A 23,107-nucleotide genomic window follows, 5' to 3' on the forward strand; every position below is an offset into this window, starting at 1 on the left:
TGCTCGAGGTCTATGTCCGTTACTTGTACTTTTACTATACACGAGATCTATGTCCGTTACTTATACTTTTACTATACACGAGGTCTATGTCCGTTACTTGTACTTTTACTATACACGAGGTCTATGTCCGTTACTTGTACTTTTACTATACATGAGGTATATGTCCGTTACTTGTACTTTTACTATACATGAGGTATATGTCCGTTACTTGTACTTTTACTATACACGAGGTCTATGTCCGTTACTTGTACTTTTACTATACACGAGGTCTATGTCCGTTTCTTGTACTTTTACTATGCGCGATAATATCGGACGCAGAAATTCTGGACATTCGTCTCGCGGAATTAAAAAAAAAAGTACTCTTATAAAGAAATTATTCTTAGGAATTAATTGAAAACAGAATTAACAAACCAAGCTTGGATTTCTCGAAAAAATCTCAAACTTAAGTTTGAATTTTCTTTTATTTGAATAGTCAAAATTTTAGTAAAATCTCAGACTGAAGTCCAAGTTTCGATTAAAGTTTATTTTGAGAAATCCAGGCCGGCGCAGGTAATTACATAAATAAGGTTGGAACTAACATGTCATTATTATTAAGCTTTACCAGTCATTATTATTTTGTTTTATCATGTATGATATAAGTACAAGTAGCGGGCATATATCTCATGTATAGTATAAGTACAAGTAGCGGGCATAGACCTCGTGTGTAGTAAAAGTACCAGTAACGGGCATAGACCTCGTGTATAGTATAAGTAAATGTAGCGGGCATAGACCTCGTGTATAGTATAAGTACAAGTAGCGGGCATAGACCTCGTGTATAGTATAAGTACAAGTAGCGGACATAGACCTCGTGTATAGTATAAGTAAATGTAGCGGGCATAGACCTCGTGTATAGTATAAGTACAAGTAGCGGACATAGACCTCGTGTATAGTATAAGTACAAGTAGCGGACATAGACCTCATGTATAGTATAAGTACAAGTAGCGGACATAGACCTCGTGTATAGTATAAGTACAAGTAACGGACATAGACCTCGTGTATAGTATAAGTACAAGTAACGGACATAGACCTCGTGTATAGTATAAGTACAAGTAACGGACATAGACCTCATGTATAGTATAAGTACAAGTAACGGACATAGACCTCGTGTATAGTATAAGTACAAGTAACGGACATAGACCTCGTGTATAGTATAAGTACAAGTAACGGACATAGACCTCGTGTATAGTATAAGTACAAGTAACGGACATAGACCTCGTGTGTAGTATAAGTACAAGTAGCGGACATAGACCTCGTGTATAGTATAAGTAAATGTAGCGGGTATAGACCTCGTGTGTAGTATAAGTACAAGTAGCGGACATAGACCTCATGTATAGTATAAGTACAAGTAGCGGACATAGACCTCATGTATAGTATAAGTACAAGTAGCGGACATAGACCTCGTGTATAGTATAAGTACAAGTAGCGGACATAGACCTCATTAATCAGCCCTCAGGCTGACTAGTTATCATACGAAGAACTTCAAATGCGCTTGCGCTCTTTGGAATTGAGGTGATCTTGAAGTAGGTCATTCTTGATCACTTCGATCTTGAAGTAGGCCATTTTTGATCACTTCGTAACAGTAAAAAGGAATTCTGTAATCTGTGTGCATTGATTTGCAAATATAAAATATGTTGTCTACAACAGATATCTGTATTTTCAGTTAGAATAAGAAAGTCTTACAAAACGGACACATTATTTTCCTCGCTCAATAAAAAAACAAAACTGGTTTAAATTAAACTGGTTCCCACTTTGAAGGTAATCTTTATGTACGTCATTCCTAAGAACTTCGTTACGAATTAAAGAATTCCGTTTTATTGATTTTACGATTAAAAGTTATTCTTTACACCATAATCATATCTGTTATATCAATAGAAATAAGAACATTTTACTAAATGGAAAAGTAATTGCATAGAAACCTTCAACGTAAACTGGCAGTGTTGTAGGTTCTTAAGTAAACTGGTCAATTTTAACTGGTTCACAGTTATTACCTGTGTTTTACGCAGCGAAGCATATAAATGTAAATAAGATCCCTGTATATGATGCTTGGCCCCTGAAACTATTTTGTTGAATAATATTAGTTTTATCTTTACGTTCATATGTACATTTGCAGCGAAACATTGGTGTATTCTAGATTTAAAAGCATTTTACCAATCAAGGCACCTGTGCGGACGATCCATTCCAACAGGGATAAAAATCCAGTGGCTGACTGTCTAAGCTTTTTTCAAAAGCTAAACTTGTGTATAATATAAGTACGAGTAACGGACATATACCTCCATCGTCGGAAATCCACGGCCGGTTGCACTTCGCTTACCTCCCGTGGGATTATGGCACGCGCGAACCACATTAATTAGATAAACCTGCTTTAACGAAGATAAACTAACTTTATCGACCGTTAATCCTAGTTTAACGGCGTTAATTCGAATTAACGGTCGATAAAGTTAGTTTATTGCGTTAACTCGAATTAAGGTAGAGATTGATAGGTTGATGCTAAAAAAATTAACCATTGAATTTTTTATATTTTGATATATGTTTATGATGAAGCTTCGATATAAAACATAATAAAAAATCAATGTAGGTAATCGACCTTGTTTTTGAGAAATATGGCGATTTTAACAACACCTTCTTTAGTCCTTGTAAAGCATAAAAAGTGAAGAAAAATAAGTAGAGAGCAATATACAAATAGAGCTATAACATTTTTATTGTAAAAAGGATCATAACTTGTCATATATGGTTCCAAACAACCTTTCACATAATTGTATATTACACATCAATTTCAAGTTCAGCAATCATTATTAACATGCAACAACATTACTTCAACAGAGCTACATTGGCCAATTACCTTAAAACAGTGCACAATATTTGCACACAGGGTCATACCTTTGCTTAAGCTGCAAAAAAATTACCCATCAAATTTCTTATTTTATTTCATTAAGTGGTCAGTCTATTAGTAAGTAAAATATATGAAAAAAATTATACACCATAATGGGGTTCAATATGGAACTAGCAAAAAATTCCTAACCCCACCCCCTTTTAACAAACTACACATTTTCGTAAGAAAAAGGGTTATTAAAAGATGTTGTAAACAATCCATCAAAAACAGCTTGCTGAAATTCGAAGATTCTTTGTAATACCTTTTTTAAATTAATAAATATAATACAGAAAGTATGTATTTCAAATTTTAGCTTATATTTTGTTGTAGTTCTCGTTGTTGACCTTTGTGCACTTACACTCAGAATATAGATTTATCATACGTCATCATATTTGATGATTAATATTAAGAGTTTTCTCAAATAAAAATCCCCACAAAAAATTGAAATACAATTTATATTTGTTAAAACAAATGTCTCCATTACATCCCAACCCCTTTAATATACTGCATGGTATGGAGGAGAAAGAATGAGCAGGAACATAGACGTCATGAATATGCACTCGGTGCATTGAGAAGAAAGATTCAGCCAGCAGAGATAAACTACTGACCTTTTTATAACTTAGAATGTTTAAGCATTCCCAAATTACCTCTTTGAAAATTGAACATGACAATAAGAAGGTTTCTATAAGCTATTTCAGGGGCGGATCAGGAATTGAAGTTGGGAGGGGGGTGCAACTGTATGAGGCAGGGGTCTGGGGGCCGCCTTGAAAGGGGGGGGGGGGGCGATTCCCCAGAAACTCCTGGATTTTACAGATTTTTGAGGGCTTAAAATATGTCTCCTATGTAGTCATTTTTATTATTTTCTGTCATTTTTAATAAGGTGAAATTAATAAAATAACGCAAATTTTAAGGGTTTTTGGAAAAAGTAGCCGTTCTCCCACTAAAAGTAATTCAATAAATCAAAAGATTTTGTCAGACATTTATTTCTCTGAGAGTGGAGGAAATTATGGATTCTTTTATCGTATATATTTCTCTAAACAAGAGACCACGATTTACTTTAAACTTGAAAATTTTAGGGGGGCTCGCGCCGGTTGCCCCCCACCCCACCCACTATATCCGCCAATGCATTTATGTATGTGCTCTTGCGATTGACCTTTTTGCACTCACAATGATTGCATTAATATTTAGTTATTTTTCATACATTTTTTTTTATAATAACCAGACACGATTACCTATTATAAGAAATTGATATGATTATACAGCATAGTGCACCAAATATGTTTAAATAACAACTTTATATTTAATATCAATGGAAAGATTTCCACCCAATCGACCCATGGATTGATTGTATCTTGTTTAACGTCTCTCTCGAGAATTTTTTACACATATGGAGACGTTACCAAGACCGGTGAACGGCTTTAAATTTAGGCCTTTGCTCGGCGCTTACGGCCATTGAGCAGTGAGGGTTCTTTAGCGTGCCACATCTACTGTGACACTGGGCATCCGTTTTGATGGTAATCTCCGAGGACCAGTGACATTCACACCTGATGCTGAGCGTTTGGCAGTATATATGCACTGAGTGTGTGTAACGGGGGGGGGGGGGGGGGGGGGGGTGTTAGAAAATGAGAAATTCAAACACATTGATTAAAGTTATAAAATTGGTATTTTATTTTCATTTAGAAATGTTTACTGATTTTGATATATCAAAAACTTAGAATAATCAACAATGACACTTCCTCTATATTTATACAATATTATTGTCTTTAAAAAAGACATGTAATACATGAGTACATGTACTTGTTTTCCATTAAATTCACACTTTAGTATGTTGCACAATATATCCATTGCTCTGGGCTCACAAATACATTATTGATTCTATCCAAGTCCCACATTTTGCAGAAGTTCTTGAATTTTCTCTGTAACCTGTGAAGTTGTGGGGTCCAGGGGATATGACATCATCAATGTAAATGAAGTACCTGTTATAAAAAATATATTCTGTATATTCAAATATTGAAAAAAAGATGAATATCTAATATACTAAGAATTGTCTTTATAAATGTCTGGTGTTAAAATGAAAAATTCTATCTTACTAAGATAGAAAATATTGTACCTTTCTTGCTGATTTTCATGGCAAATTGCTGTTGAAGTTGTTGGCTGGAAGCCCATTTCAACTTGCACTGGTCCTTAGGATGATGCTTAGAAAAAAAATCATCATAATTAATATTTGCACAGTCAGTATTAATCATTAATTATACTGTGTCAGACAATGTCAATTTTAAAATCGTGTGTCTCAATGCATGTTTAGTGAACTTTAAAATGCTGATATATTGAAAATTACACACATAACATGTATTTTATTATGTTAATTTTTAAAATCTTGTCTGAAATCAGTATTACATATGTAACACTACATGTATGTTAAATGTGTGCAGTGCAGCAATGTGAACTCTTACAGTAGTAGTACATCTGCATGATTGCTATTTATTTCATATTGTTATAGTTACCTTCTATTTAAACTGTACATACCCTCCCACCCCCGGGTCCTTAATGAGGTGAATAAACATCATAATTATCATATTACAATATGAGATGACAGATATGTTTTCATAAACTGCCAGTTCATTCTAATAATATCAAAACAAGTCAACTCTAGATTTATCAGACCTGTCTCCTTTATGGAGTGTGGGTCAAGAGAAGGACATCCATATCTTATTTTCATACAATACATTTATTTGCCTATGAGGGGGGCTTGTGATTTTACAAATATTTTAAATAAAGTTTTGTAGACCTACATGCTTGCATGAAACATGAAACCCCAGATTTGAGATATCTCTTAGGTCAATGAAATTTCAAGATACTAGAAGTACTATCATTTATACCAAAATAGAATTTTAGTGCAACACCCCCCCCCCCCCAAACTTGTGAGAGCCCTATTTTTTTTTCAAATCTGGCATATACATGACATCCATTTACAATTACATGCACATGTAGGAGTTATATTTTGGGCACATATGGAATACATAAATGCACAAAAAATGAAACAGCTCCAAATTGTGCGTTTATAGATGTTATTATAAAATCGCGTTGTGAAATAGCAGAGGAAAAGTGGGTTGAATACAAATTCAATTTGCCATTTTTTTCACTTACCAAACAAAATTATGATTTCGTTGTCCACGTTGAATGCATCCATCGAATTCCTCTTCTCAGAAGAAACTTTGTTTAAACTCTCAATGACTACATAAACAGTATTGAAACTCGCAGCACTCGGACACCACGATCACGCTACATCAACAACTTTGTTTACGTAGCGCAGCTATGCATGGTGGTGAATTTCGTGAGGTAAAAAGTGCCATTCTGCACGGACGAAACATTTAGTCCACTATTATTACATTGACGTATTCCTAATCTAAACTATGGCTAAATTTCTATATCTTTCGTCGAGACGACCCTCTCAATCATCGATTCAGTCACAGCAACTTGTACTTTCGGAACCCCTTTTTGTTTTTCAACTACTCTATGGCGATGTACGGAATTCCGAAAAATAATTTCACATGAAAATACACGATTTTTACTGATCACGTGGTTGCTATCGGTCTCTACCTTAACGGTCGATAAAGTGGGTTAAACGGTAGTTTACATTTTTTATCTCACATTATCGACCGTTAATATGAGTTGTAATGTTATTGTTAAACATATAAAGAAATTTTAATTCGCATTAACGATAGATAAACCGGGTTTATCACTCGCATTTACGGATGTAACGCTGATTTTGATTGGTTGACGTGGTGTGCGAAAGAGTTTTTATTATTTGCAGTTTATTATCAGAATATCGCTAATTTACTTTGTATTAGAATATATTTTCATGTTAGGCTAGTTCCTCTATGGATTAATTTTTTTTATAGTTGTACTGCAATAACGTTAATTAATTTAATAATACTACGTTGGTTAAATCTTCCAAACTCGGTCCAAGTTGTATCCATAAAGGATTTCAAAGCTGTGTCAGATCTTCCGAGGCATGGTGTATGGGGACTTAGTCTCCTCTTTTGTTTGTGTGTTTGGGGTATATGCCCCTCCCCCCCCTCATCTTACGACAGGTAACGTTACCTGTATCCGTGTAAGGCTTCTTGACACGACCCCGTCTTCATGTATACTAGTAGTTAACTTACATTTAGTTTAGTCTCCACGACGAACAAGAAAAGATGTTAGACAGTAAGTGGCTTCACTGTTTATTGTCTATATAAATTAATGTGCAGAATAGATTTGAGTTAGATGTTACAATTTTACAGTTGAAATTGACTAAATTTATATCTAAAGTATATATGTACACACATGTAGTAGAGGCCTATTTTTTTTTTAAATCATAATAAATGCATGGAATGTTTTTCTGATACCGGACTTCTTGTCGAACTATGCTAGCTCCTTTAGCTATCAATAAGCACATATATATATACAGTTACATATTTGGATATTAAATGAACCTTTAACTGCAGAAACAAATAGACTGGACAAACTTTCAAATCATTGCTTTTTTGTCATATTTGTGTCAGAATATATCATAATAGCTAGCTTGTTCAATTATCATATCTTTTTAGTAAATAAATTTCATGATCTTTTCATGTCATATTTGAGTAAAATTAATTGACTTCAAAATGAATAGGAAACACAACAAATGGATGGGTTACACTAATTTTGAATTGCCAAATTCATGTATACATAGTTGTCTAATTGCTGATATAAATTACAATTGTATCATTACATAGCCGTGTGAATTCAGCAGAAGTCACAATTTCTAGCCCATTAAAGTTTGCCTTTACAAGTTGTTTTAATGTGACAAATATTAATCAACTTAGCAAAATTTGTAAATTGTTAGATAATATAATTGAGAGAGTTGGCTCTCTTGGTTAATTATAATCCCTTCTTCAAGCATTATTAAATTCTGTCTATTATATTGTTTGTACACCTTGTACATATGTGTTTTCTCTGCACTGTGTTACAGTTTATGAGAATAAAGTTCATTGTCATTGTCATACCAGGTCTAAAGCTAATTAAGTAATTTTCTACTTGTTCCATATCCCTTTTTTTAAAAAAAAAAAAAAAAAAGAAGAGAAAACATCACATTTTTCTGAAAAAAATTAAGGTACATTTCAAAAGCATTATCTAGACCTTGATGGTGTGACAAGAGAGATGTTCTCCTGCTTTTTCAGGGCAATGTTTCTGAAATACTTCATTGGAAATGCACAAAAAATTCCATCCATGGATCATAGGTACCTCTTCAATGGAACTTTTGAAATCATCGGAAGGATTATTTCCCATTCTTTGTTTTGTGCAACTATGTACCAGCAGCACTTTCCCCTTTACTCTATGTGTTGGTGGGAGTGGGGTGTGTGTCAGACAACTTTCTTCTGGAGTCTTTTCTAAACTGTTTGTGTTTGCATCGACGACTGTGATTGACTGTCCATTAATTAGCATTAACGACTTGAAAACCCCGGATTATCTGTCGTTAACTCGAATTAACGATCGATAAGGCATTAACAACAGATAAAGTGGGTTTAACGACCAAGAACTTGTATTATCGATCGTTATTTCGAATTAACGGTCGTTAATTTGAATTAACGGTCGTTAATTCGAATTAACGACGATAAACTTAATTTATCAAATTGAAAAACTAGGATTAACGGTCGATAAAGTTAGTTTATCTCCGTCAAAGTAGGTTTATCTAATTAATGTGATTCGCGCGTGCCATATGGGATAAAACGCTGATATTTTCGCTGGAAGGTGTGTCTCGGCTTCTATATGCGATTGGTCGCTTTACCATTCCTTTTTGCGATATTCAACCAATGAAAAAAACCCTTATTTTCAGTGTTCGGGAGCATAGAAAAACATACTTTCGAAGCGAAGATTTTGACTACGTTTAAGTTGAACAAGTTACAAAGCTTTCAGCGATATGCTTTATCTGTATTATTGAAGCGGATGGTGTATTTGTGTCTCTAAAGACTGGAGAGGGAAAAGCATGTGTTACCAAGCGTTTACTACTGCGTACGAGTCTATGTATAGGTCTACATGTTCAGCACTCGTAGTCTCGCCACTTTTATCCATCATACGGGATCAATGTGGTTTTTTAACGGACTTGGTATTTCATCGGTTTATAATAGCTATGTTAAACTTACTTGCGTATTAAGTTACTGCCGTAATTTATTCCAGTTGTGTTGTCGGCACCATTTGAATATAGTATTATGACCTTCTTTATATATCTCTCTCATGTAAACACAATTAATGTCTCACCTACGATAATTACAATATGACATGTGAACGGGATTGTAAGACCATATTTTAATTTTAATTTGGATCTAATTTTTAAATTGTATTATGTATCACTGATTTTATTCACGTGCTATGTAGCAGTGATGATAATAAACATACCAGAGGCGGATCCAGGATTTCCGAAAGGGGGGCACATTTGAAAGTGAAATATTAGCCAAAATAATCAGCCATTTTGGGTACCAAATCATGAGTTTTCATCTATATATATCTTTGATAGTGGCACACAACAAAACACATACACACACACACACTTTGATGGGCTGACACTTTGCGTTCCGGGAATATTTACCATTGGTCCTCGATTGGTCACGTAAGGTCAGCGCCATTGATTGCATTTTTCTTTGTAAAATTGTGCGCTTTATGAATTGTAATAATAATAATGAAAAATAATATCATGCATTTTAATGAGGTATGTGAAAATATCGGCGTTGTGCCCCATGGGGGGTAAATTGAGTGCGACTGACCGTGAGTTTCCGACGATGATAGAACTCATGTATAGTAAAAGTACAAGTAACGGACATATACTTCGTGTATAGTGTTGTGCGGAGCTTTCCGATACCAAGAAAGTTGCGAATTTCTTCTTCACACTGAATCGTTCTTGCTACACAGTCTGCCTGAGGGGTTTAACCAAACTTTCTGGATAATTCACTACTTGACGGATGGAATGGAATAGCATTAGTATGTTTGATTCCATTCGAATTCAGGAAGTCCTCGAACTCGATCTTAAGATATGAATTGTGGGCCGTTATCAATCACTATGGCAACCGGTAATCCATTGCGTACGAATACTGTTCTTAATACTTCAATAGTGTTCGTCGATGTTGTGCTACTCCAGGCCATTTTGAATGTGAATCGACCATGGTCAAGAACATTGCTCCTAAAAATTGTCCAGAAAAATACAGATGTGCTCTCTCCAAAGCTTGGTTGGTCATTCCCATGCATTTAAGTGTGCACCTCTCGGAGCATTCTGTTGACATCCACGGCATCTCTCTATCCCTGGCCATCGACAGAAAATCCTTGCTAACATTTTGACTACCCCGAGCTGTACTTGTGAATTTGGTCATGGAGTTTGGTAGGTATCACCATATGTAAACTTCACATGACACATCAATGATCCATCAATGAATCATTACGACGTGCATAGCAAAGTACTAAATCTCCATATTTGTTTATCGATGTCCAATAACTGTTCATACACAACACTACACGTCATAGAATAGCATCCTTACACGGTCCCTGCTGCGCCTGTCTTCAGGAAGCTGGTAGAGTCTCGATTTGTGCTACATGGAAGTCTTCAACAAAGCTGAGAGTATTATCACACTCCGTACTTTTCAGTGGTAGGCGGGGCGTCGAATCAGCCGTGAAATTTTCGTTGTTTTGGGGAATCCAATCTCATAGTCATAAGTAGACAAGAAAAGAGAATATCGTTGCAACTGTGATGAACCAGTCAATAGAACCATCTGCGAATTAAAGATGTGAATCAAGTGTTGGTGATCAGTTTTTATCTTGGACTTTCTGCTATACAGCTTGATTCCCATCTATTCCCAACGCCTTGTTATCGATCTGATAACGAAATGAAGATAAAGAACAGTGACCAATCTCATTAATTCTGGTTCTGCATAAAGAACACAAAATTTAGATTAGGGCTAACACGGACCCTTGGACACACCAGAAGTCGGATGAGGTAGCTGGGAGAAATAATCAGTCCCTGTTGACCGGTCACACCTGTCATGGGCCCTGTACATTGTAGCTTGATAAAGTAAACGAAGTAATCCGTAGTCAAAATCATGTTGAGAACTACTTTATATATATATTCATACGCCAATTATACAACAAAAGTATGATCCCAAAATAGACACACAAATTAATTCTGGATATTACAGGTATGGATTGAAAGACCTTTTTCATAAACACTGATTTCTAGGAAAATATGTTATTTTACTTCGGATTTGCCAAGAGTAGACACTCAGCAATCATATGCGATTCTAATTTTAAATCAGAAATCAGGTGTGTCCAAACTCAAAATCTACATTCCATCAAAATCAAAGTAACTACAATGTATATTATACATAATAACCAAGTCCAGACGTACTTGACGGTGAAAAGGGTTTGATAAACCGAGCTCAGGCGTAGTGGTAGTGAGAGGTTTGATTGAGTTTTCCTCGCGGTGTCTTTTTCTATGATGTATCTTTATTATATACCCATCAATGTATCGTTCTTTGATACTGTGGATTTCACAGCGTGTGATCCGGTTTTCCGGATCACCACACTGTGGTTTTCTGATTCCGTATCAGTATCCTCTGAAACTGATGCCGTCACAATGACGTCACAATGCAACAACGCAACGTTATTTGTGGAAAATGTTGACCGCGTCACAAACGAACCTGCGTATACAAAACATAATTTCATGGTATGTCTGTGTTTTTGATCATTTGGATTACATTTATTATCTTATAAATGTGGATTTAAAATGCACAAGGGGGTATATAATAAATTTATCGTTACTACAGTAACTTGATCCGAAGAGTTGGATCACGTCTCGTTGACAGGCGCGGATCATCAGATCAAACTCGACGCTTCGCGTCTCGTGTGATCTGATGATCCGCGCCTGTCAACTCGACGTGATCCGACTCTTCGGATCAAGTTACTGTAGTAATAATATATATGTATCACTACATGTACCGTTGTGCGCTGTTGAATTCAAAACAAAGTTACACAAGAAAATATTGATGTTTCCATCAATTGTCGCCCGAAGAAGTTAATGTGTCAACTTTTTGTCAACATGGATATCCTGGAAGATATCTTAAAAAATGCCACTAAATCACAAATTTTTGACAAACTTTGATCAGAAAAACTTTTCTCTTAAGTCTGTGTCAGGTTACGTAAGAAAGTACAATGATGGTTTACATAGGTTTTGTCAGTGATCACATTTTTGCTTTCAATATTCATACGTTACGTTTTTCAGTTATAGAATATAGAATTGATTTATACATTATATGTCTCGCTTTTTATTGAACATGTCCATATTGTTCTGTACTACAGGTGCTTGTGGTCAGGACTTCCACCCTACCCACTATTTTTTCATGATAACTGATATGACATTCATAAACACGATTTCTGAGTAGGATTTGTTTATTGAAATAACAAAAGGCCCATGGACCACATCGCTCACCTGAGTCACCTTGAACCTTCTTCAGCTGTTGTGATTTTTAAAAGATGTTTTCCCATGAAAAATTTTGACCCCATACTGTGGCCCCAACCTAGCTCCAAAGGGTCATGACATAACAGGACATGAATTCACACACCATGGGGGTGCCTCAATACCAATATCACTAACATGACCTTGCTGTTCTGGAGAAGATATGTACCATATTTATGTAGCAATATTCCATTATCACCTGCATATGGTGTTTATATCTCTCAACTAATTCGATACGCAAGATCTTGTTCTGTGTATGGTCAGTTTTTAAATCGAGGCAGGCTACTGACAAACAAGTTGATGGTGCATAGGTTCCAATAGTCTCGTTTAAAGTCAGCATTTCGCAAAATTCCATGGTCGTTATAACAATCTAGTTTGCCAATACAACCTGTCATTGGGTCAAATGCTGTCTGACTTGTTTCATGCCGATTGTTAGGCCGTTCTTGGCACACCGATTTTGACTACGGATAACTCCGTTTTCCTGATCAAGATAAAGGGCTCACAGTGGGTGTGACCGGTCGACAGGGGGATGCATACTCCTGCTCTGGTATATCCAGGGGTCCGTGTTTGCCCAACTCTCTATTTTGTGTTGCTTATATGAGTTCGTTATCTTCACCTTTCATCCATTATATTAAATCTATCCAATCTTAAATCTTATCACTGGGTTAACAACTTAATTTTCAAAAACTTGAATTCATACAACTTAGGGACGTTTGCATATTGATATGATTTAATGCGGCCCTGCTACTTTAAAAAAAAAATGTTTTAATTAATTCCCTGTATATTCCCATATAAGACTTTGATCTCCAATATCCCATTATCACCTGCATGTGGTGTTTATATCTCGCTACTGATTCGATACACAAGAGTTTGTTCTGCGTATGATCAGTTTTTAAATCGAGGCAAGATACTGACAAACAAGTTAATGGTACAGGGTTTTCCTCGGTCTCGTTTATATTCTCCCTCATTTTGTTCGTCCGAATATAAAATGATTAAACTTTAATGATAACAAAAGATACTATATAGGAATGCTGCTCGCTAGAACATTTATTATCAATGCTACATTTCATATTACAACATATATGCATACAATAAACTTGCAGGGCTTTCCATCCAATACAAGGCGCTATACACGCTATTCACCTAAGTTCTAGCGAGCGGTAGAATGGTTCGAAACGAGCACGCACTGATTATTAATACTACCCGACCACGTGACTGACACTACCCGGGAATAAAACTCACCCAAGCATAATGTTAATTAAAGTCAGCATTTCGCAAATTATATGGTCATTATAACGATCTAGTTTGCCAATACAACCTATCGCTGGGTCAAATGCTGTCTGACGTGTTTCATACCAATTGTTAGACCGTTCTTGGCGCACTGGGTTTGGCTGCGGATGGTTCCGTTTGCCTGATCAAGATATAGGGCTCACGGCGGATGTGACCGGCCGACAGGGAATGCTTACTCCTCCTGGGCACCTGATCCCACCTCTGGTGAGTCCAGGTGTCCGTGTTTGTCCAACCCTTTATTTTGTATTGCTTATAGGAGTTATGAAAATGATCACTGTTCGTTATCTTCACCTTTCATTGTGGCCCACCCTAACCCTGGTCCCCTGAATTGAACATAATTGAATTTCAACTATCTGAAGATATTTGCATATTAATATGAATAATTATGGCCTTGTTGTTGTTAAGATGAAGAATTTTTTTCCTACGTAAAACTTTGAGCCCCCAATTGTAGCACCAACCTACCCCGGGACATTTTTTTTTTTTAATCAGTGCTACCTTGGGATGCTTGCATATCAAAATGACTAATCATGGTCCTTCTGTTCTTGAGATGAGTTTTCCTATACATGTGTATATCCCATATAACAAGTTGAATATTTTGTGGTGAAAAGGCGGAGAAGTCCTATGTCCACAAGCACCTTTGTTCTGAAACCAAAATTATGTTTTAGAGTGATTTGACTATTTTTCTAAGGCAGGAAAACAATGTTCATTTTTGTCTCCTTTTTTTCTTCCCTTGCTTTTAGTTCTTCGAATTGTGCAAGTTTAAAATTTAACACTGTACATACATCTTCAACTTTATAACTTTTGGAACTTTGAATAAAACAACTCTATTCTAGTTATGTACAGTGTATTTGTTATTTGTATGATATTTTGCGAATATCTTAAATTAACCGTTAACCTTGAAAGCAGATTATGTACATTGGAAAGCATTGTGTGCTGCATCAATTCATATTGTTGTAACATTATTTTAGATTATTTAAAAAAAAAATTATTTTTAAAAATACATGAGGGTATGAATTGTGACGCTTCACGTCGACAAACTTCATGAAGCAATTAGCGCTTCGTGAAAATATGTCGGTGTGAAGCGTTGCAGTTGTTATTTTCAAAAGTGAAATCTAATTCTTTTATTTACATTCTACAAAGCATTCATGAGAAATGGCTATCATTACAATTTGTAAAGATATCAAAAACGAAAGCATTGGAAATATGAATATATCAATTTTGATATTATTCTGTCTTTGAAAAATATTTTATGTACATAACTTACAGGGGGCTAGTGCAAAGAAATATATTTACGTTTATTTTGATAATGCAATTAGCTATATTATATACAATTCTACACATGGGCTATTCTTTTTTCTTTGGAGATTAAAGCTACTATAGGAGAAAATACGTTTAGACATGGAAGCCGATTACAGCATGTTTCAAAACTCTGAACTTACACCATTTTGAAATCAAGCTATAAGGGAAATCTATATAATATTGGACATTCCAAAACTCTTTTAAAAGATCTACCATGACCATGTTCAAATGTGGAACCCTGCCCTTACGGATCGAAACGGGTCGACATAAAGGGAAACCAATCGAGGATAGAATATTTTTTTTTTTTTTTATAGATGACTAAATGAAATTGAGTCTGAAAAACACTTTCTATTAGTCAGTCCCTTTTGTAAAGAACAAAGAAAAATTCTATATTACGAAATTAGACTCAATGTAAAAAATCAAATTGATGACTGTGATTATTGATATTGTTTGTAATTTCCCCAAGACAAAATTGCAATATTTATTCATAATTCTTAAAACACCAGACAAAAATACTTAAGGAAAGCCACGTGATTTAATTTTACTTACTATATGGCAATGTTAGTCTGTCAGAATGAACTACAGTGAAGGACTATCTGCAAGGAAAAAACAAGCTTCGGTTAAAAAACGTCAAAGTTTCTAGATGGTTTGATGAGTTACATAGCATTTTTTACATTTAATGTAAACCTCTGATGTTTGTAAAATAGTCTTGATTGTTATCAAGAGGTTGCAGCTGAATTTGACGCTTGTGTCAAAAAGTTTTCTTGTTTTTCTTCGGAAACTGCACGTGCATAGAGGTTCATATATATTTAGATGATATGTTTTAAACAAAGCGAAAATCAAAATACGACAAATAACTACAACACTTAGAGTCAAAAGAATACTATTTGATAGATTTTTACTTTAGATAAAAGAGATTACAGATATGGTACGTTAAAGTGATAAATCATCGCACATATATTTTCCGTATTTCGAAGAAAAAAAATGAAACAAAAAGGACCTGTCATCATTTCCTTATGAGTTCCTCAAATAGCTCATACCGGGTATTCTTACCCTTGACTTAAGATGATTTTTACTATTAGAAATAGGTTGAATACTTAGTTATGACTTATCACGCTGATGATAACTTCTCCTGTCCTGTCCCATCACAATCTATATAGAACACCCGGGTCATCCGGGCTACAATAAACAAAAATATAATAGCAGGCTTCCATCAAGATTACCCAGTCCCCATAAAGGTTTTGAGGTAATCTACATTTTCTTTTTCTGACATTTTGATTTATTTCCTTCATCTTAGTTTACATTGTACGTCACATTTAAGATATCATTGAAGAATTATTTTCATAATTGCTAATGAATGAGAAGAATGAACATCCTAACTAGAATAAACATCATGAACTACCTCTCCAGGCCCCCTCTAGCATTACAATGACACCAGACGTAGTAACTGAAGGTCATCAGTATAAAATGCTGCTGCAAATGGAATCATTTTCAGAATGAATGTTGGAAATAGACACATTTTGAGAGTTAAGGAATTTATTTCATAAATGTTGTGAATGGATCCTGAGTTTTTATGAATGAAATCGATCTTCAACAATTTTTCACATTATCATTATTTTGCCTCAATTTTCGAATAAACTGTAAATTGGGAAGGCTCTTAATTTTTGTTCTTGGTCTAAATACCACAATAAAAAGGAGCTTTATCATTCTTTGTTCTTTACGACCTCTTATAAACCGAATACATGAAATTAACTTTCGGCTCTTTATTTCTTCTTTTCACAGCTTTATCTAACATTGGTGGCCATAGCAGTATTTATTGTCCCCGCCATTTTGATTGCCATCTGCTATATCGTCATCGTGGTGATTATCTGGAGGAGATCCTCGTCGAGTGTGGACAAGCAGTATAGTGACGTCACCCAGACGGATTGTAGGACCAAGAACCATAAAATCAGAAAAGGTTACCATTCAACTTTGAAAATAGTCTTGTTTGTTCAAAAACTTTCCTACAGATCATGAAATACGTATACATAAAACAATTTGTTTTATACTAAATAAGCTGTTTGCTAGTGTTCCACTGTCGTAACCTAAATTATCTTCAACGCGAATGCATCTACATGTAGTGACCACATGCACATGGTAGAAAACATACCCAAGTAAGTGTTGTTACTAGATAGAACAATCCAAATTGCATGAAGGATTTTGATTGACAGAAACAAAATCTACTTCTCCTGTTTGTATGACAGTTTCATTTTATCTGGTAGAAATAAAAGTTATTTTGAGTTGAGACAAAATCTAATTCTCGAGAATTACTGCAAACGAAGTCATCAAACACTGCACAAAATTTTGCCTTCGTGGTCCTAATTATAAATTGACACAATTGCTATTATTTGGAGTGATGTTTGGCAGACGCAAAATCTATTTTTCCAGAACTTCGGTATAGATAGTCTTCTTTTTCTTCAAGTTATTCGATCTTGGTGAGCATATCGGGCTCTTGGGAAATCCCTTTTCACTCAACACCATTGTTTGATACAAGTAAAATTAGTAAATGAATATTAAAAATAGAGCTTATGCAGACATAATCATGCAACACAGGTTTCCTATGAAAATTAGAATACAGATCGGCTGTTTCTCCCTCTAGAGCTAATTCTCTATACATGTTGCCTGTACTTCTGTGAACACCTGTTTATTCTACAGATAGTACTACAGTTACGTTATAGCATTTATTGTTGTTTACTAATAGTTCAACAGGAAACATTCATTTACCCGCTATTGATTTGTAAACAGCTAGCTGCCTATCTACATATGTACAATGTATATGTCTCCAGGATGTTTTACCCTGCCAATGCCCTAAATTAAAATGTGGAACCTTGAAATTTTATCAACTACACTACTCTTCTTTATTTTCTGACAAGTCTAGATCACAGGCACCTGAAGTTATGAATATCAGAATGGCCTTCTACCGGTATAATAAAATACACTTTATTATGCCAATCTCTAAAGCTTACAAAAAGCGTGAAACGATTACATAAATCGAAAGAGGGATGAGATAGACATGGAAACAACACATTTCAGAGAAATTATTGCCACCAAAAAATTATCAAAAAGGGGGGGAGGTAGTAATATCCATACTTCAGGTGCCTGTGGTCTAGATCTTTCCCATGTTTTTGCTTATCTTTTAAGTTAAGGGGACGTATTTATCTTACATGGTTATTTAATTCGTTTCTCGTTACTTATCTTTTAAGTTAAGGGGATGCAGTTACATATATGTATCTCACATCGTTATTTAATTCGTATCTAGTTTGATACTGATTTTCACATTCTTTTATCTATTCTTATTTCTCTACTTTTTCAGAAGTGAAATTTCAAGATGGACTGGCAGCATCGAAATCTTTAAACGGTGACACAAGCAACATGATTGCAAATACCTCGGGGGGATTAATATCAAAAGCGAAGATAAAAACCATTAAAATGACCTTTGTCATAGTCCTAGGTATGGCATGTAGTTTTCTATAAACTTTTAATTCCAGGTATGTAGTCTATAAACTAATTATAGTAAATATCAGGTGCACGAGATATATTTCGTATGCTATGCCCTAATGTATAATTACAGAAAATGTATTATGCATTCGTACCTTTAGTCACGTATGCTATTTTGTTTCAATACAATCTTTATTCTAATGCTTTTTATATTACACAGTACTCTTTACGATGAGTGTATAATTTTCGACACATTAATCTAATAAAACATAATTATAATTTCAATATACATTTTAGAGACTGTGCATGCATTTGTTAAATTGCTCGGTCAGAGTAATAATAAGAAGTACGTGCCTTGTTTTACAGCTTTTATTTTCTGCTGGTCACCCTATTTTGTATACGACTTTTACCAACTCTATGGACCATTCACCAATAGCGCACAAATGGAAGCCGTCACCACTTTTGTCCAAAGTCTGGCGCCGTTGAACAGTGCGGCAAACCCAGTGATTTTCCTAATATTCAATTACGAATCCTATATGAAGATGGTTAGAAGCGGCCTAAGAAACCGTCCCTCCGCATTGACGATGTCGCATGTTTGACAATTGATAGTAATAATGTTGATAGGAACAGAAATGCATGCGACGGGAAACACAGCAAATTCTAAATTGAATGTTTAAGCAATAATCAAAGAGCTTTATATTTTTGGAATTAATTTGTACAGTTACCTTGGGAAATATGTATCTCTCCTTATGCAGATCAATGAACGGCAGATTACCAACTGATCGTACAAACTGGAACTATGGAACATTAATACCTGAGCGTGCTTAATGAAATCTTCTTGGCGAACTTCAGATTTACTGAACCAGAAGAACTGACAAGGACCATGAGCTACCGTTAACCGGGAATAGTAGCTCCCAATGAATGTCTGTGATATTCTTAATCAAAAGCTCATCTATAAATTTACTATTTAAACATAGGAACTTGTGAAAAATCTTTGAAATCTATCTAAGAATAGAAAAGGCAGGGGCGACCATTAATTTAAGTAAGAGGTACAATGCATGTACAGCTATTTGTGTTACTTTATCAAACATTGTTTTTCGGGGTTTTATTTTCAGAAAACAATACTTGATAACCAAAGATAAAGGAAATATTTACCTCTTGTCATACCAGAAGTGAAATCAAGTTTTACTTGCTGTACAATGCATTCCCAAAACGTACATTAGAGAACAAGATAGCCGGCAGAAGTTTGGATTGATCTGGTATACAACAATGACAGTACTGTATATATGTAAAGAGGAAGTTCTTTGACACGAACAACTCGTCTATATAATATGAGAGTTTACTTTTCCATGTACATGTGCCTACCGGTATATCACCGAAAGGTGGGACCAGAAACTAAGGAGCACGACTTATACCGGTACGTAGTGGATCAAGTATCATAAACTACATCGTTTTAGAGGGGAGAGTATGGAGGTTGCAACCTCAGCTTTTGCTAAAAAAATAATTAAAGATTATATTGATGACATGTATTCCGAGTCATACATTCGGCTATTTATACATTTATGTATATCCGTGAAATTACAGGTACCCATGTTGTTGTACATCCTATAACGACTCAAAAAATATATTAAATTCTAGATGTGAATCAGAATTGATGCAATATTTTACTAATGAAATAATCCTGAACATGCAGTGGGAACCATAGCAGAGAGCACCCATCGCCGAATGACGGAACCCGTAGATCAGAAATCAGGGGCGTAACAAATGATAAATGAAAGTGTAGGCACCAGGCAGCAATGAGTCTGGGGACCGCTTTTAAGGTCTCCAGTGGGTCCAGGACAAAATCTTGAATGTGTATTATCTAAGAGCTTCCTTAGCTCCTCCTTTAACGCTGATATTTGAAATTCGTTTAATCTTTTCATGGATCGACGCCATTTTTTTGTAAACTCACAATCCGAATACGCTTCTGTAAAATGATTCCTGATTGGTCCTTGATTCTTTGTTATTGGTCGAATATTCATTGAATTATTCATGAGAATGGGGTTAATAACATGACCTCAAATGCAATGCTGTCATATCCTTCTCCAGCATAACAGTGAGAGGAGAGATTGAATACCGGGGTGTTTCGGGCAACACCAAATACCAGAGGAGAAACAGTTGAAATAAATCTGCATTCAAATAGAAAAGAGAAGGGTGTCCGATTCCTGATCACTTAACCCTATACAAAATATGAGAGCTCCGTCTTAAATAGTTATCAAAAGTAGGTCAAACTTCCAGGTCAAGGTCAAACACCAAAGTATAAAAAATCTTGCCATAAAGAATGTATACACCAAATATGGAAATTTTACCTTACATTGATCAGATAAGTTTTTAAGAAAGTGCGTCAAGGTCACAAGATCAAATAAGATTGCATCAGTCGTGTCAAAAAGAATCTGTAAAGCCCTAGCTTCAATTTATTCTTAAATTATTTGCGTCTAAAACAATTCAAGAGAAATTTTTAAAGATATTCCCTTTATCACTTTGATCCCCTCCCTATCCCAGAGGACTATAAATTGCACGAATCTGGATCTATTCTATGTCAGTACCCTCAAGGGCCGTGATTTTTACAAACTTAAATTTGTACTACATATGTTTATCAGGAAGCTTTCATGTAAATTTGAACTTTTCAGGCCCAGTGATTCTTGAGAAGAATAATTTTTGAGATTTTCCCTATATATTCCCATGTAAAAATTTGATCCCCTATCGTGGCCCTATCCTACCCCCGGGGGCCATGATTTTAACAAACTTGAATATGCACTATGTCAGAAAGCTGCCATGTAAATTTGAACTTTCCTGGCCCAGTGCTTGAGAAGATTTTTAAATGACCCCACCCTATTTTTTGCGATTATCTCCCACTTGAAGAGGGCATGACCCTCCATTTGAACAAACTTGAATCTTCTTCACCCATGGATGATTTGTACTAAGTTTGATTGATATTGGCCCAGTGGTTCTGGAGATGAAAATGTGAATAGTTTATGGACAGAAAAGGTGATCAGAATAGCTTACTTGAGTTTTCAGCTCAGGTGAGCTAAAATGTAATGAGAATGACAACAGATTACACACATTTTTATCCCTTTAATCTTCAGCTAACGTGAGATAAATAATCTAAAGAGATCTCTGGAATTTAATGTTGCAATTCTCTTCGACAACAATCAGCGATAGAAATAAACACATAAATATTGATGAAGTTTATGTACCTAAAACAAATGAGGAGGTATACAGGTACAAAAGTATAAAATCACCTGAGGACAAAATTACGCGGTTTGAAAAAAATAATCATGTTCACTGAGACTTGAATGTCCTGGAAGATATAAATTTCTAAAACATTACATCAACAAAAAATGACTTTAAAGTAAATGCAAAATAGTCTATTATATAATCAAACATTTTGTGTTACAATTCAAGCACTTTTTAATACTGATACAATGATGTATTTCGTTACTGTAGCATCAAATTCTACGCCGCATATATGTAAAACTTCAATACAGCATGCTCTTTGTTTTTTGTAATGCTAATTGCAGCTTTAAAATATTTGCGTCTAATGTGGCAATTCCCTTTTTAAATGTCCTCTCATCGACAGACATTGATGAAGGGGATCTTCCTGATACACTAGATATGTTATCATCATCAATAGCACTAATGGAATTGTCCAAATATGTTCCTCTATATAGCTGATCCTGAGGTGAAAGCATAGACTTCTGAGTAATTGAATGCTGGGTCAATGTTGATTGATGTGAGGACGGTTTTTGGGGTGAAGAGAAATGAGGACCATCACTCCTAGATAATACTGAACTTTCGGGTTGGCTTAGGGATCTGTGACGATCATTGTGTCTAGGGACAATGCTAGGTTTTGATATTCTACTTGCATCAATATTATCATTGGTTCTAAATGTGTTTCTAGAGTGACTCTGAAACTTTAGACTGGAAGAAGGATATTTCCTGAAATAGTCTGTTACACTGTATCTTGAATCAGCCATACTGAATTTTGACTGTGTGTCCAAGTCTGACCGGGTTTCTTCATACCTCCTACTATTGTCATAGTCACTTCTATGAAATGTGTCATCTTCCTCAAATCTAAGTTTCTGACTTTTTGCCATGAATACATTGCCACTTCTGTCATGTTTCTTTTGAATTCCAGTTAAATAGCTTCCATCTCTTCCATAACAATCTGAATACTTTGTCATCCGATGGTCATTTTTTTCCACAGGCTTCCCATCTCCTGACAAACTCCTTTGCCTCTGTGATGGAGATTTTCTCCTTGTGTTCTTATGGGAATCAAAAGTCTGATATTCTACTTCAGTATCAGACATACTGCTTTTGTAGTCACCTGGTGCCCTGTCCTCTTCATACCTCTTGGTGCTGGATCTGGCTGGTTGCTGTAATCTGTTGTGTGTTGCCAAAGATTCGGCTGTCAGGGTAGAAGTTCTCAGATGGGATTTATAAACATTGGGGACTGATTGAACACCTGCATCTGAAAGCACACTGTTTTCAAATCTGAAACACAACAGAACCAATGTCAATGTTTACATTATCTAAAAAAGACCTTTTCTCCATTGTTTATCAATCAGTATCAT

The 23,107-nt window shown here is 35.3% G+C and overlaps 2 protein-coding genes and 1 long non-coding RNA gene across 7 annotated transcripts in view; 1 reads left to right on the forward strand and 2 right to left on the reverse strand.

Annotated features, from left to right (window-relative positions):
* LOC130051764 (cardioacceleratory peptide receptor-like) overlaps positions 1-20,136 on the forward strand; it is a 65,280-nt gene extending 45,144 nt beyond the window's left edge. For 2 of the 3 annotated variants that reach the window (XM_056154387.1, XM_056154388.1), the window contains exons 5-7: positions 16,800-16,974; positions 18,370-18,507; positions 18,861-20,136. In XM_056154387.1, coding sequence (XP_056010362.1) covers positions 16,800-16,974; positions 18,370-18,507; positions 18,861-19,093 — 546 coding nt within the window. In that variant the 3' untranslated portion in view covers positions 19,094-20,136. The remainder of the gene's footprint in view (positions 1-16,799; positions 16,975-18,369; positions 18,508-18,860) is intronic. The other variant, XM_056154389.1, reaches the window with a different exon arrangement.
* On the reverse strand, positions 4,553-6,455 carry LOC130051767 (uncharacterized). Of its 2 annotated transcripts, XR_008799997.1 has the most exons (3): positions 6,056-6,455; positions 5,019-5,103; positions 4,553-4,884 (listed from the first exon to the last, which is right to left on the reverse strand). It is a non-coding gene; the product is annotated as an uncharacterized LOC130051767 (long non-coding RNA). The 2 variants fall into 2 exon arrangements; XR_008799996.1 differs by lacking the exon at positions 6,056-6,455 and having other exon boundaries at positions 5,019-5,562.
* A 1,457-nt stretch (positions 20,137-21,593) lies between the features above and the next one.
* Positions 21,594-23,107, reverse strand: part of LOC130051762 (uncharacterized) — a 46,575-nt gene continuing 45,061 nt past the window's right edge. For both annotated transcript variants that reach the window (XM_056154359.1, XM_056154358.1), the window contains exon 13: positions 21,594-23,027. In XM_056154359.1, coding sequence (XP_056010334.1) covers positions 22,013-23,027 — 1,015 coding nt within the window. In that variant the 3' untranslated portion in view covers positions 21,594-22,012. The remainder of the gene's footprint in view (positions 23,028-23,107) is intronic.

This window comes from Ostrea edulis, chromosome 2, assembly GCF_947568905.1.
Source record: "Ostrea edulis chromosome 2, xbOstEdul1.1, whole genome shotgun sequence".
In the NCBI taxonomy this organism is placed as follows: domain Eukaryota; kingdom Metazoa; phylum Mollusca; class Bivalvia; order Ostreida; family Ostreidae; genus Ostrea; species Ostrea edulis.